Source organism: Garra rufa, chromosome 6 (assembly GCF_049309525.1).
Source record: "Garra rufa chromosome 6, GarRuf1.0, whole genome shotgun sequence".
Taxonomy (NCBI): Eukaryota; Metazoa; Chordata; class Actinopteri; order Cypriniformes; family Cyprinidae; genus Garra; species Garra rufa.
This window is the reverse complement of record NC_133366.1, coordinates 48,892,337-48,908,200: the sequence shown is the minus strand read 5'-3', so window position 1 is coordinate 48,908,200 and position 15,864 is coordinate 48,892,337. Positions and strand designations below refer to the sequence as shown.

At 30.3% G+C, this 15,864-nt stretch overlaps 1 protein-coding gene across 1 annotated transcript in view; it reads left to right on the top strand.

Annotated features, from left to right (window-relative positions):
- Nucleotides 1-15,864, top strand: part of pard3ba (par-3 family cell polarity regulator beta a) — a 250,801-nt gene that overhangs the window by 171,606 nt on the left and 63,331 nt on the right. The window contains exon 18 of the mRNA XM_073842392.1: nucleotides 736-919. Coding sequence (XP_073698493.1) covers nucleotides 736-919 — 184 coding nt within the window. The remainder of the gene's footprint in view (nucleotides 1-735; nucleotides 920-15,864) is intronic.

Below are 15,864 nucleotides of genomic sequence, written 5' to 3'. Positions count from 1 at the left end.
TTAAAGTTCAGAGCCGTATCTCAGAACGGTTGGGTGCCAGTGAAGCTCCTTTACTTTTAGTAGCTCATTTTAGAGATGAATTTGACTCTGGGTGACTCATTGGGCTTCGTGAGCCAGCGTGGAGTGAATCAGCAAATGCACGTATCTCAGATTTTTGTGTGAACCTCCAGCAGCAAGTCAGCACATTCAAGGGCACGTTTCACCCCTGCTCTTTTTCATTGACACTACAGACCCCTTCTAAATGAGAAATAGACACAGAACTTCAACTCCAGCCAGAGATGCCTTCGATTGGAGGTGTCATGAATTAATGTCAAGCTTTCTGCACCCTTAGCAGAGATGCTGGATGATTTGAGGTCTGTGGATATCAACTGAGTAGCAACACACCCAGTGCAAAAGGAGGATGAATGAAGATGCAAATAAAATGTGTAAACTCACAATGTGTATATAATTAACATAAAATAACAGATTATTAGTACAATTAATCATACAATTTTTTTTTTAAAATTATATTTAATTATATTTATTATTCAAGTGTGTGTCTTTTTAATGCATATGACTTTGCTTTTTCTAAAATTTCCATCTGGATTTGATTTACAGGTAAAATACCATAAACAAAGAAATTCTGCATCATTAACTGACAAACAAGAGTCTGTTTTGTGGGTTGTTGTTTGATTCCTTACGATTAGATCTCATTAGGTGTTTGCTCATGCCTGTGTCTTTGTTCTTCACCCACAGATGACTCTGAGGAAGACTCCGGGAGAGACACGCCTGCCAGCAGCTCCTCCCGACAGGAACTGGATGATGACAAGAAGGTAAAGAAAAAGAAAACCAAAAAGAAGAAAGAGAAAAAGACCAAGAAGAAGGATGAGCCCGAAGACCCAGAGAAAAAGACCAAGAAGAAAGGATTTGGACTGTTGAGGTAGGAGTCTAAAACCTAGAAATTCACACACATCACAGTTTCACTCGAGCAGAAATTCAAATGCAGTGATTTGTGCGGAAAAAAAAAATCCTCATGAAGCTGTTTTGAAGCTCGTGAAGGAGCCATATCATGGAAAAAGGACTATCCAGGGTGTTTTTGTTTCATCTTAATGCCCCAAAAGAAGTTAGAAAATAGTCATGTATTATGGGCTGACGGTACTGCATAAGGGCCTCCTGACGCAGCTGCGCAAGGAGGCCTTCATGTAATTACAGCACCATGGTAATTGAGAACAAAAAAAGTAAACTAACTATATGCTGTCTTTGTGTGATTTTATAAATATAGGTAAAGACAGATAAGATGACAGACATACAGTGATATCCACGTCTATAATCGAGATCGACAGGCTTGTGTTTGAGGGTTTTATATTTGGGCTTCATGCATAATCTCTTTCCCTCTTTTCTTCTGAGATGAAAGATGATTGAATGACAGCATATGCGTCTCGAAACTATAAAATAGAGCTGCTGTGTCTTCACCCCTGTTTTTCAACTTTGACTACTAGCACATCCTTGCATTTTGCATGGAAACCGTGATTTTATCTTTGTTAGCTTTGGAAAATGTGAACATTTTGTGTTTTTTTTTAGGTTGTGACATGATCTTATCCATTGGTAATCATTTGGACTAGATGCAAATTAAATGTATAAATACTGCCACAATGTGTAAAGAATTAACTTAAAAAAAATAAAGATGAAGACAGGCAGTATTTGTGAAAAATAAAAATAAAATATTTTTTGCAAAAAGGAAATGAAGCATATTTGCTGGTACATTAACAAATAAACAATAATACAAATAAAATTTATTTTTAACATTATTAACAAAAAATTACAGATTGACAGTAAATGCAATAAAATAAGATAAAATTAAAAAATAAAAGAAAATGTTATGCAAAAAGAAAATGAAGCATATTTGCTGGTGCATTAAAGATGCAAATAAAATGTATATATACTGCCACAATTTGTAAATAATTAACATAAAAAATTACAGAATGTCTGTAAATGTAATAAAATAAAATATGTTTTGCAAAAAGAAAATTAAGCATATTTGCTGGTGCATTAAAGATGCAAATAAAATACATAAGTATTGCCACAATGTGTAAATAATTAACATAAAAGAGGAATTTAATAAAATAAAATAAAATAAAATATGTTTAGCAAAAAGAAAATGAAATACATTTGCTTGTGCATTAAAGATGCAAATCAGATTTATAAGTACTACCACAATGTGTAAATAATTAATAAAAATTACAGATTATCAGTAAATGTAATAAAATAAAATAAAAAAAATAAAATATGTTTAGCAAAAAGAAAATTAAGCATATTTGCTGGTGCATTAAAGATGCAAATAAAATGCATAAGTACTGCCACAGTGTGTAAATAATTAACAAAAAATTACAGATTATCAGTAAATGTAATAAAATAAAAATTACATAAAATAAAATTAATGTAAAAAAATTAAAATGTTTAGCAAAAAGAAAATGAAACACATTTGCTGCTGCATTAAAGATGCAGATACAATTTATAAATACTACCACAATGTGTAAATAATGAACAAAAAAAAGACAGATTATCAGTAAATGTAATAAAATAAAATAAAAAATTAAAACATGTTTAGCAAAAAGAAAATGAAGCATATTTACTGGTGCATTAAAGATGGAAATAAAATGTTTAAACACTGCCACAATGTCTAAATAATTAACAAAAAATTACAGAATGTCTGTAAATGTAATAAAATAAAATATGTTTAGCAAAAAAAAAAAAAAAAAAAAAAACATTTGCTGGTGCATTAAAAATGCAAATAAAATGCATAAGTACTGCCACAGTGTGTAAATAATTAACAAAAAATGACAGATTATCAGTAAATGTAATAAAATAAAATAAATTAAAATATGTTGCGCAAAAAGAAAATGAAGCATATTTTCTTGTGCATTAAAGATGCAAATAAATGTCTAAATAATTAACATAACAATCAGTGTCAGTTAAGGTAATCAAATAAAATAGAATATGTTTTGCAAAAAGAAAATAAAGCATATTTCCTGTGCATTAAAAATGCAATTTTTAAAGAATTTTAGGTACATTTTGTTTCGTTTTTTTAGATTGTGACTTGATCTTATCCTTTGGTAATCATTTGGATTGTGTACAATGGCCGTCAAGCACAAGAATGGATGCAGTCGAGGACATTGTTTTGTTTTTAGCTAAACTTTGTTACCGCATTGGTTTGTTTTTCATTCTATTTTCACCATTTGCGGTCTACACTTCTTGGTACATTGTAACATCGTCCTTCCGTGACTGTAACCCTTTTCAAGCGTCGGTCAAAGTGGCAAGATGAGAGATGCGTTGAAATCACGAGTCATGTGAAAGGCTTCTACTGTTCCCCTCTCTTTAACGCTGATGAAATTTCCAGAAATTCAAAGTGGTGGCCAAATAGCAGTGAGCCGAACAGCTTGGACGTATTCATTGAGTGTTTTTGCCAGGCAATTCGTATCACATCTCTGCTCACCAATCTGCTTCCTTATTGAATTTGAAAAATGGCTTAATTAGCCATTGTGTTATGCTGCAATTTAATCTAATTGTAAAGTCTTCACGGGTGCTTTTCATCATCTTATAAAAAAGGAAAAAGGCAAATTATAAACATGTGAGAGCGTGATTCATGGTTTGCAGCAGAACAAACTGGTGATTTTCATTTTGTGCCTTTTAGGGGTGAAAATGTTGTGTTTATCGTGCGGTTTTGAAGACAGATGTGCTGTTCGTATGGGCCGCGGTTACAGATGGATTTGTGGGCTGCTTTCAACGTGACAACAATAGAGCGTCAGATTTTTTGGAGCTCCGTGTTTTGGCTGCCTGCCGTGATATCTTTCGATTCACTTGTCTTTCAGTGTTTTCACAATTAGAGGCGTTTTACTGCATAAGCAAGGCGTCAGTGAAACAATGATTAAAGCTTTCTGTATTATTCAAGTTTCTGTTAGGAATAAGTGTGGAATAATGGAGGGTTTGGCTGGCTGTGTGTATTATGCATTCAGTCTCAATATACAGTAAGGTCCATATATATTTGGACACTGACACAATTTTTATTATTTTAGCTGTTGACCAAAACATATTCAAGTTACAGTTATACAATGAATATGGGCTTAAAGTGCACATTCTGAGCTTTAATTTTTAGGGCAGTCTCATCAAATTAGTAGAAAGGTTGAGGAAATTACAGCTCTTTAATATGTACCTTCCCCCTTTTTCAAGGGACCATAAGTAACTGGACAGTTGACTCAAAAGCTGTTTCATGGACAGTTGTGGGCTATTCCTTCATTTTTTTCTACATCAATTAACCAGGTAAAATGTTTGGAGTTGATTCTAAGTGTGCCATTTGCATTTGGAAGCTGTTGCTCTGAACCCATCATGCAGTCAAAGGAGCTCTGCATGCAAGTAAAACAGACAATTGTTAGGCTTCAAAAACAAAAGAAATGCATCAGAGAGGTAGCAGGAACATTAGGAGTGGCCAAATCAACAGTTTGGTGAATTCTGAGAAGAAAAAGAACACACTGGTGAGCTCAGCAACATTAAAAGGCCTGGAAGTTCACAAAAGATGACAGTATGGTGGATGATTGGATGATCCTTCTCATGGTAATAAAACATTTTACAACATCCAGCCAAGTGAAGAATATCTCCAGGAGGTAGACGTGTCACTGTCAAAGTCTGCAATCAAGAGAAGACTTCACCAGAGCAAAATAGAGAGGGTTTACCACAAGGTGCAAACAAGGCCAGATTAGATTTGTCAAAAAACATTTAAAAAAGCCAGACCACTTCTGGAAAAGCATTTTTTGGACTGCTGAAATTAAAATCAACGTGTACCAGAATGACGGGAAGAAAAAAGTATGGGGAAGGCTTGGAACAGCTCATGATCCAAAGCCTACAACAACATCATCTGTGAAACATGGTGGAGCAGTGTAATGGCATGAGCATGGCTTCCAGTGGCACTGGGTTACCGGTGTTTAGTGATGATGTGACAGAAGACAGAAGCAGCCGGAAGAATTCTGATGCGTATAGGGATATACTGTCTGCCCAGATTCAGTTAAATGGAGCAAAGTTGTTTGGGCGGCTCTTCATAATACAAATGGACGATGACCTAAAACATACAGCAAAAGTAACCCTGGAGTTTTTAAAGGTAAAAAAGTGGAATATTCTGCAATGGCCAAGTCAATCTTCTGATTTCAAATTGATTGAGCATGCATTTCACTTGCTGAAGACAAAACTAAAGGCAGAAAGACCCACAAACCAACAACTGAAGTCAGCTGCAGTAAAGGCCTGGCAAAGCACCACAAAGGAGGAAACCCAGTCTATGGTGATGTCCATGAGACAGTCATTGCCTGCAAAGGATTCTCAACAAAATATTAAAAATGAAAATTTTATTTATGATTATATTTATTTGTCCAATTACTTTTAAGCCACTGAAAATGGGGGGTCTGTGTATAAAAATGGTTGTTATTCCTTAGCATTTTATGTTATATTTTTGTTCAACCCCTTGAATTAAAGCTTAAAGTCTGCACTTCAATTTCATCTTGACTGTATCATTTTAAAACTATTCTAGTGGCATACAGAGCCGAAATTATGAAAAGTGTGTCAGTGTCCAAATATAAATATGGACCTGACTGTATATCTTACATTTAACAATCTAAACAGATATACAGTTTTCACCCAGCAGATGTAAAATGTTCTAAAAATGTTAACTTACATTGACAGTACTAACATTTCACAAGAATTTTCTAAATATTTTTTTATCTAAATATTTAAATTGTTATTATTAATAAATTATTTTAATTCTAAATTGGATTAATAATTAAATTAAGAAATTGGATTTATTTTAAATATATATTATTACTGTTTTTTTTACAATATATATCAGCCCTACATTACACCTGTTACATTTTTATATACATTTATATAATATGTAAATTTGATTTAATTTCTAAAATATATAAATATTTAATGTATAAAATATTCATATAATATATACATTTATTTCTAAAATATATAAATACATCATGCATAAAATATATAAAATGTGATATGTATGTCAACCCTACATTACATATATTAAATAGAATAATAAATTTTATATTTTTTATTTATATTTATTATTACATTTTATTATTATATTTTTCAATTTGATTATATTAAATATATTATTATTGCTATTATTATTATTATTATTATTATGACAGTTTTATTTTTTTTACAATTTATTTACAGCCCTACATCTGTTACATTTTTTTAATAAAATATTAATATATAAAATATAAATTTAATTTAATTTCTAAAATATATAAATAATTAATGTATAAAATATGTAAAATGTGGTATATGTAATTTATGTATGTTATATATATATGTCAACTCTATATTACATATATTACATAAAATAATACATTTGATATAATTTATTATATTAAACGTTATATTACTATTATTATTATATTTATAAGTTTTTTACATTATATATCAGCCCTACATTAAGTTATATATTTATGTATATATAATTTTTTTATTATATTTATTATTAATTTTAATTATTATATTTCAATAATATTATCAAATAATACATTTCAAATTTTTGAGTGATATTTTATTAAATTTAAATTTCATTATATTATTATAGAATTATAATATTTTTTACAATATATATTAGCCCTACATTACATCTGTTATATGTATATTTTTGTTATAAAATATTCATATATAATATATACATTTGATTTAATTTCTAAAATATATAAATATATAATGAATAAATCTATAAAATTTGATACATATTTTATGTATGTTTTATATATTATATTTTACAAATGTTTTATATAATATAAATGTTCATATATAGTATAAATTAGATTTTTTTAAAATATATACATATAATCTGTAAAATATATAAACTGTATGTTTATATTATATGTCAACCCTGCATTACATACATTACATAAAATAATGCATTTATATTTTTTCTTATATTATAATATGTGTAGTATTACATTTTATAATTATATTGCAAATTTATTATATTATTATTAATATTTTTACTCTCTCTCTCTCTCTATATATATATATATAGTATATAAATTGTATTTTATTACTAAAATATGTAAGTATATAATATATTAAATATGTAAATTGTAATATATTTTATGTATGTATTATATGTGACGCTGGACCACAAAACCAGTCTTAAGTAGTGCAGGTATATTTGTAGCAATAGCCAAAAATACATTGTATGGTTGTCAGTAAATACATTGTAGGATGTTAATTAAAGATCATGTTCCATGAAGATATTTTGTAAATTACCGTAAGGATATCAAAAGTTCATTTTTGATTAGTAATATGCATTGCTAAGAACTTCATTTGGACAATTTTAAAGGCAATTTTATCTACATTTTGTTTTTGTTTTTCTGCATATTCCAGATTTTCCAATAGTTGTATCTCAGCCAAATATTGTCCTATCCTAACAAACCATACATCAATGGAAAGCTTATTTATTCAGCTTTCAGATATGCATAGAAATGTAAAAATGACTGGTTTTGTTGTCCAGGGTCACATATAATGTCAATCCTACATTACATATATTACATAGAATACATGTATATAAGTACTTGTGTACTTAAAACAGTTTTTAATGAAATTGGACGTCTTTAATGTGGTTTTTAACTACATATTTTACCTGAAAGTCACACAAATGCTCCACAGAATTCATCATTTTAAACATGCAAATTCAACCTGGTACAATCTTCAAATAAATAAACCCCCCACATGTGGTTTATTTTGACACTGAACACACATTTTGTCATACTATCCCACATGCCGCTCTGATATAAAACACGCACGTCTGCAGCTTTCCGAATCCGTCCACCTCAATTCCGTGTAACGTTCCAAATCTGAACCAACAAATCCAATGCGGCATCAAGCCAATTAGCACGCCTGTACTTCCACTACCCAGAATGCATCGTTCACGAGTCGTGTTGCACATCGAGATTACACACCAACCCTCATCTTGCGTTCCTAAGCCAACAGCAGTTAGACACGTACTAGTGCAGCTATAAGCACGCTCATAGTGTTTGTTTATGAGTGAGCAGATGGGCTTTGACAGTAATCTGAAATGGAGATGATTCTTTAATTTACTTAAATTTAGCATTTGGCTCCGTTTAATCCCCGGATGATTTAAAGAAAGTCAGCGCTCTCCCACTGCGCTCTTGACATGTTGTGAATGTTGTTCCTCCTACAGTTTGGCGTTGTTAAAGTTGTAGCAAAAGTTCTACATGTACTGTATGAATTATTTAAATTACATTTACTTTTCTTTCGAAGATCATTTGGGTTTGTGATTCTGTACAGTAATGGCAGCCGTGTCGAGTAGCGCGTGCCGTGCACAGTCTTTTACGACTCCATAGAGAAACATTCAACCGTGGCTTCAATTACAGTGACTTAGAGTTACACGGCCTATAAAACAGCTAATACTTACCGCCTTGTGAAAACAAGCATTAGCGACTGACAATCTAACACAGAAATGTCATATTGCAATATTTTAGCAAATACATTAGATTTTACATTTCCTGAAGGAAGTTTTAGTGGTATTTGCACATGTAAAACTCTGTCATGAGGTAAGAATTGGCCTGAAAATGCTTAAAGGAGACATCAGATGCCCATTTTCCACAAGTCTGTATGATTTTTTTAGGGTCTTTTTGAAATGTCTGCAACATTACCAGTCAAAAGTTTTTGAACGGTAAGGTTTTTAATGTTTTTTAAAGAAGTCTCTTCTGCTCACCAAACCTAAAATACGTGTTTTCTATTTGAATATATTTAAAAATGCAATTTATTCCTGTGATCAAAGCTACATTTTCAGCATCAATACTCCAGTCTTCATTGTCACATGATTCTTCAGAAATCATTCTAATATGCTGATTTGCTGTTCAATAATTTTTATTACGATATATTAATTATTATAATTTTTTTATATTTATTTTTATTATATTAGAATAGAAAGGTCCAAACATCAGAAATTATAGAAATTAATACTTTTATTTTGCAAGGATGATTGGTAATAAAGACATTCATAATGTAACAAAAGATTTCAATTTCAGATAAATGCTGTTCTTCTAAAATTCTACTCAGCTGTTTTCAACATAATAACAATAAATATTTTTTGAGCAGTTTATGTTGCAGACATTTCAAGAAGACCCTAAAAAATCATACTAACTTGTGGAAAATGAGCATCCGAAGTCCCCTTTAAGTTTTTTAGATGGCGATTTTTACAGTTTTCACATGGCAGACAATAAAAATAGATCTGAAATATTTTTACTATTTAAATAACTGTTTTCTATTTAAATATGTTTTAAAATGTAATTTATTCCTGTGATTTTAAAGCTACATTTTTTGCATCATTACTCCAGTCACATGATCCTTCAGAAACCATTCTAATATTCTGATGTGCTGCTCATTTGATTTACAATAGAAATTTTTGTATCTTTATAAATGTCTTTATCATCACTTTTGATCAATTTTCAAGCATCCTTGCTAAATAAAAGTATACGTTTCTATAATTGTTTCCCCAAAATAATTATATGGACTAATATCATTAGTATAGTCATAATGTTACAAAAGCTTTTCATTTCATATAAATGCTGATATTTGGCTCTTTCTATTTCTCAAAAAAATCAAAAACAAATGTACTCAACTGTTTTAAATATTGACCATAATAATAAAAATGTATCTTGAACAGCAAAAGCATATTAGAAGGATTTCTGAAGGATCATGTGACACTGAAGACTGAAGTGATGATGCTGAAAATGTAGCTTTGATCACAGGAATAAATTATATCTTAAAATATATTCAAATAGAAAGCAGCTATTTTAAATAGTAAAAATATTTCAAAATTTTTCCGTTTTTGCTGTACTTTAATGTCAAATAAATAAAAGCTTGGTGAGCAGTAGAGACTTCTGTAAAAAAAAAAAAAAAAAAAAATTTAAAACTAGTGGTGTACTTTGGTTAAAATTCTTCAATGGTCATGTAAAACACCCTTTTTACCCCATCAAAAACACCTTTGTCCACAGCAACCCATTTTGGTGCATGTCTTTTTAAATGCTAATGAGCTACTGCTTACCCCGCCCCCTCTTCCATTTTTTTTGTCTCTTTAGTGGCAAGTTACCATTGAAAACAAAGCTAGTCCACTGCGTCCTCTCCCTGATGTCGGGGAAAAAAGAAAAACACTTATGTATGGATTTTTATCATTGTAGAGTGGTTGTGTCCACACTTCTTACCCACATTATTTTGCAAACACCATGCAAAAGTGAATTTCGCAGCCAATGCCCCCTTTAAGTTTTGAGTAATCTGGTCTGCTAGAGTAGCCACGCCCCCAAACTCTCACTATTGGCTGAGCTGGAATGATTGACAGTTCAGTTCTAAATGTTTTGATTTGGTTCTGGAGGGCTCAACGTTTACACTTTTGGGGGAGATAAACCCATTAATTGCATACTTGCAATAGCCAATGAACAATAAACTGCATTAGAAGAATGTATTTTGACCAAAAAAAGTACAAACTTCACTTTAAGAGCCGATTTACAGACAAATGATGTATGTTGTAAGTAGCAACTATGTTTAACTGCCTTCGCAGACACAGTATGCTTTCACTCTTATGACATTTGGTGCACATATAATCATACAATGACGTTTATAATGGATTCCATGTCTGTTTATTGACATGTTGAATTATAGCGTATATTTAGCAGGGCACACATGCTTCAGCGGGGGCTGGGATGGACACATCACGTTTTATTTCCCGTCTGAGTGGGAACATATGAAGCTGTTAACACAATCGCTCAGTGCAGCCCGCGAGAGGCTAATTACTGAAATCTGTTTCTAAAATTGAACTCCATTCTGCAGTGATTTCCTCATTTATTCATGCCGATGTGTTCTGTCAGTCAGGCGTTATGGACTAAAAACACATACTCATATTAGCAGGGAAGGAGCGCAGAGACTTATGAATATTAATGAGCTTTTGCATACTTAATCGCTCGTGGCAGGCCCTCCTTTGCGTGTTTGTTTGCTAGGGTTCAGTCGTAGGTTCATCTGTGGACTCAAACTTCACAAGTCTCGACACGGTGCTCGTCTCTCAAACTTTTTTTGAGCGTAATGAAACGCATAAGCTAAATTGTCTACGAGAGGTATTAGACCTTAGATGTTTTTAACAACTCCAGATGGCAGTTTAAGCTGAAACTCAGTCACTTTGTGTAAGTAAAAACTTTTGTGAAATGATGACAAACATTCTGCTTGTGTTTAGGTTTATAAGATGGGGACCTGGTGCTGTTAAGCTCCAAAAATAGCAAAAAAAAGCATGATAAAAGCATCCTAAAATTTGTTTATGTGACTCGTGCACTGTATTCCAAGTCTTCTGAACTTATGCAATAGCTTTCTGTGACAAATAGACTGTATTTTAAATAGCAATTCACAGTTTGTTTGTTTTTACCTTGAAAGTCTTGTTTGACAGCACTATTCATTGTCATGGTCATTTAGCTATAAATATGTATGTTTGAGTTGCTATATTATATTATATTATATTATATTATATTATATTATATTATATTATATTATTATATTATATTATATGACATATTAGTAAATAAAATTAATAAATATATTTATATAAAATACAATGTTTTTATGGACACATTATTATAAAAATATATTGTAAATTTAAATATATATAAATATCTACTTTTGTGTTCTCTATATATTATATTATATTATATTATATTATATTATATTATATTATATTATATTATGTCATCGTATAGTATAGTATAGTATATTATTTTAGACATTTAGTTGTAAATCTCTTTTCATATCCAATATTTTTTTATTACATTATATTTTATTATAATATATTATATAGTATTATATTAGATTAGATATTGTAATATGAGCTTTTTGCCTATTTTCATGGACACATTATTATAAATATATTGTAAATATAAATATATATAAATATCTACTTTTGTTCATTATATTATATTATATTATATTATTGAAGACATTTTAGTTGTAAATCTCATGTCCAATGTCTCATGTCCTATTATATTATATTATATTATTATATTAGATATTGTTATATGAGTTTTTTGTCTATTTTCATGGACACATCATTATAAATATATTTATATAAAATACAAATATTTTATGGACATATTATTATAAATATATTGTATATATATATATATATATATATATATATTTTGTGTTCATTATATTATATTATGTTATATTATATTATATTTAGTTGTAAATCTCATTTTGTGTCCAATAAAATTTGTATTATATTATATCATATTTATATCTACTTTTGTGTTCCCTGGACTACAAAACCAGTCATAAGGGCATTTTTTAAAAATTGAGATTCATACATCATCTGAATAAATGCATATAGGATAGGGCATTATTTGGCCAAGATACAAAAAAAAAAAAATATTGAGAAAATCTCCTTTAAAGTTGTCCAAATGAATTTCTTAGCAGTGTATATTACTAATCAAAAATTAAGTTTTTATATATTTATGGCAGGAACTTTACAAATGATCTTAATGGGACGTAATCTTTACTTAATATCCTAATGATTTTTGGCATAAGAAAAGAATCTTATAATACTTTTGACCCATAAAAAGTATTTTTGACTATTGCTACAAATATACCTGTACTACTTAAGACTGGTTTTGTGGTCCAGGGTCACATTAAATTATAAAGAGAAGTACCGTTGTGTTGTTTTGTGAACAAATCGATGTGTTATATAAGTTTGAACAGTCAGAATATGTAAGCACTCTTCATAGCTGCTCTCATACTGCATTACTGTTCATTTGTGTATTAGACAGACAGTGAGAGTGTCAGTTTAAGCGCGCGCTGTTGTATTGAGTCTGTCAAGGTTTAGTCTGGAAACCACAAGCAGTATCCCATGACACTTGCTCCTCGTCTTCCATCTCCAGCAGGCGTTCATTGTGAGCGGTGTTATGAGACAGCTGTGTGATTGATGGACTTCTCTCCAGCAGGCCCGGGCTCAGGGAACGCTGCTCTGACGGTAAAGGTTAACAGCCTCTTTCCCATCAGAGACCAGCCTGGCCTGGAAGTGGTCAAATCACATTAACCTTTACTTTCACGCCTTTTTAATATTAGCAAGTGCTGAATAAAAAATAAAAAAACGAAATCCCCTCACAGAGATTCAACACGCTCAAATATTGAGGAACAGCATGGATGGCACACTCCACTTTTTTTAGTCTTTTTTTTTTATTGGCGAATTATTATAGCAAGTTTTAAAACCATACTTTGTGAAAATCTAAAAGTCTAATCACCACTAAACTGATTAGCTGTCCTCTACTCAATTCATATCCATAAAACATATTCATAAAATGTATATTCATAAAACAAATAGTACAGGGCCAGGGTTAGTATAGTTAACTAAAACTAAAACCATGAAAAACATTTTTGTTACTTGAAATAATTTCAACGATAAAAAACATTCTTTTTTCTGCAGGTGAATTAAAATTTCTCATTTAAATTAAGTTTAACTTGATGTGCTAAAATAACTAAAATTAAAATTTATTAAAAAAAAATTTATATCTAGACATTATAAAAAATGCTAACTTTATTTTTATTATTATATTAGACATTTAGTTATAAATATCTAATTTCATGTCCTATTATATTATATTATATTATATTATTGTACACATTTAGTTCTCATTTTGTGTCCATATACATTTCTGTTATTACTTTTATTATTATTTTATACTTAACTAAAATAAAAACCATGAAAAACATTTTTGTTATAAACTATAAACGATAAATGAAATAAAAGATTTTTAAAAAGATTTTTCCTGCAGGTTTAATAATTTTTTTTTTTCATTTTAATTAAGTTTAACTTGATGTACTAAAGTAACTAAAATTTTAATTTATAAAAACATTTAATATACATTATTAAGAACATAAAAACAAACAAAAAAATATTTTTGTTATTATATTATTTTAGACATTTAGTTTTAAATATCTAATTTCATGTCCTTTTATATTATTTTATACATTGTAATATGAGTTTTTTGTCTATTTCCATATATTTTTATTTCCATAAATATATATAAGTATCCACTTTTGTGTTACATGTATTGTATTTTATTATATTATTGTAGACATTCAGTAAATCTCATTTTGTGTCCATGTAAAATTCTATTATTATTTTTGTTATTATATTGTGTAATAAAAACATGAATTTCTCATTTTAATTTAGTTTAACTTGATCTACTAAAATAACTAAAATTAAAATGTATTAAAAAAAAAACAGTAAAAATGACAAAAACACAAAACAAAATGACTAAATCTTTAACAAATTAAAATAAAACAAAATGTAAAGATTCAAAATATTAATAAAAACTATTACAGTATTTCAAGGATACCTAAAAAGAAGTTCTCTTCATTTAAATGATTTGTGTTTGTTTGGTGTTTTAGTGTGTGATATGGTAATACATAAGCAATCACTTACAATTTGCTTCAGAAATCATTATTTTTCTCGCCATGAGCGGAAATGAATTTGCTTGGATGGATATCATATGGTGAGGAATTTATAAACATCATTTATCTGAATATTAGATACGGAGATGTTGCCTCAGTCTAGCTGGAAGTGACAGATGCGTGCTGTCAAACCGACAGTCAAAGTGTCATTCCTACAGCGAATCGCCAGCCGTTTTGATTGATGTGCGCTTTATGGAAGACGCCATCTGCAGCTTGGACACATGCCACTCAAAACTGTAACAAGACTTTACAGTTTGGTCAACTGTGTAAAACATAACGCATATATGATTTTAAAAAGTCAGAAAGACAAGACTTGTGTCACAAAATGTGCTTATCACCTCACTGGCACTGAGGAAAAATATATGACAACTTTTAACAGTGTTGATGTATCTGCAATGTCTGAACATATTGGTTTTCTGTAGTAGTTTGCCATTTTGTAAGTCTCTTTAATGATGATAAGAAAGAAAATGTGATTCATCACAATGGAGTCAGAGTCCATTTTTGGCTTTTAAAGTGGAATAGACTGTTCTTTTCATGAAAATCTGACTTTTTCCAGGTTTAAGTGCTATAATCGGGTCCCCAGTGCATCTACCAAGCCAGAAAATGTAAAAAAGAACCCAATAACTTTGTTTTGGTAAACCTTTTTTTTTTTTTTTTCAAATGTGAAAAAAACGAGCACATCAGATTTCGCTCCCTTGTGACGTAGAAAGGGGATCTTATTATAATATTACCATCCCTTAATCTGCATGATTCCACTCGACGGCATTTAGTTTTTTCAGTTCAGTTTTAACGCCATGGCGAAAGTTTGAGCAAAGCATGCTAACTGTTCTGTCGTTGGTTGCACAGATGAGTCCCAGCCTCAGTGGAGACAAGAGAGCAGTGGATTTATTGATTTATTTACTGTATATTACGCTGCTGCCACACAGATCTAATATAAACAATTTCTTTCTGAGCTGTTTACCTTCACAGACATAACTATTTTTGTAACTCCTGTGTTTTTAACTTTTCAACTAACAGTTTAAGCGCAATAAGACATGAAAGAGAACTTATTTTTGTACTCACATGCTGTATGATAGCCACTTTCAGAAAATTGTATATCAGAAGTTTACACTAATATAGTTTAAAATGCATGATTTCAGCGTGATAGACATGATAATCAAAAACAAACAGATGTTTTTAGTAGAGTATCTGAGTTACAAGCTGTTATAAAGGCACAGCCCTATTCTTGAAAAGGGGGCGGGAAGCAGCAGCTCATTTGCATTTAAAGAGTCATGCACGAAAACAGCATGTTTCTGCTGCCACTCAAAATGGGCATTTTCT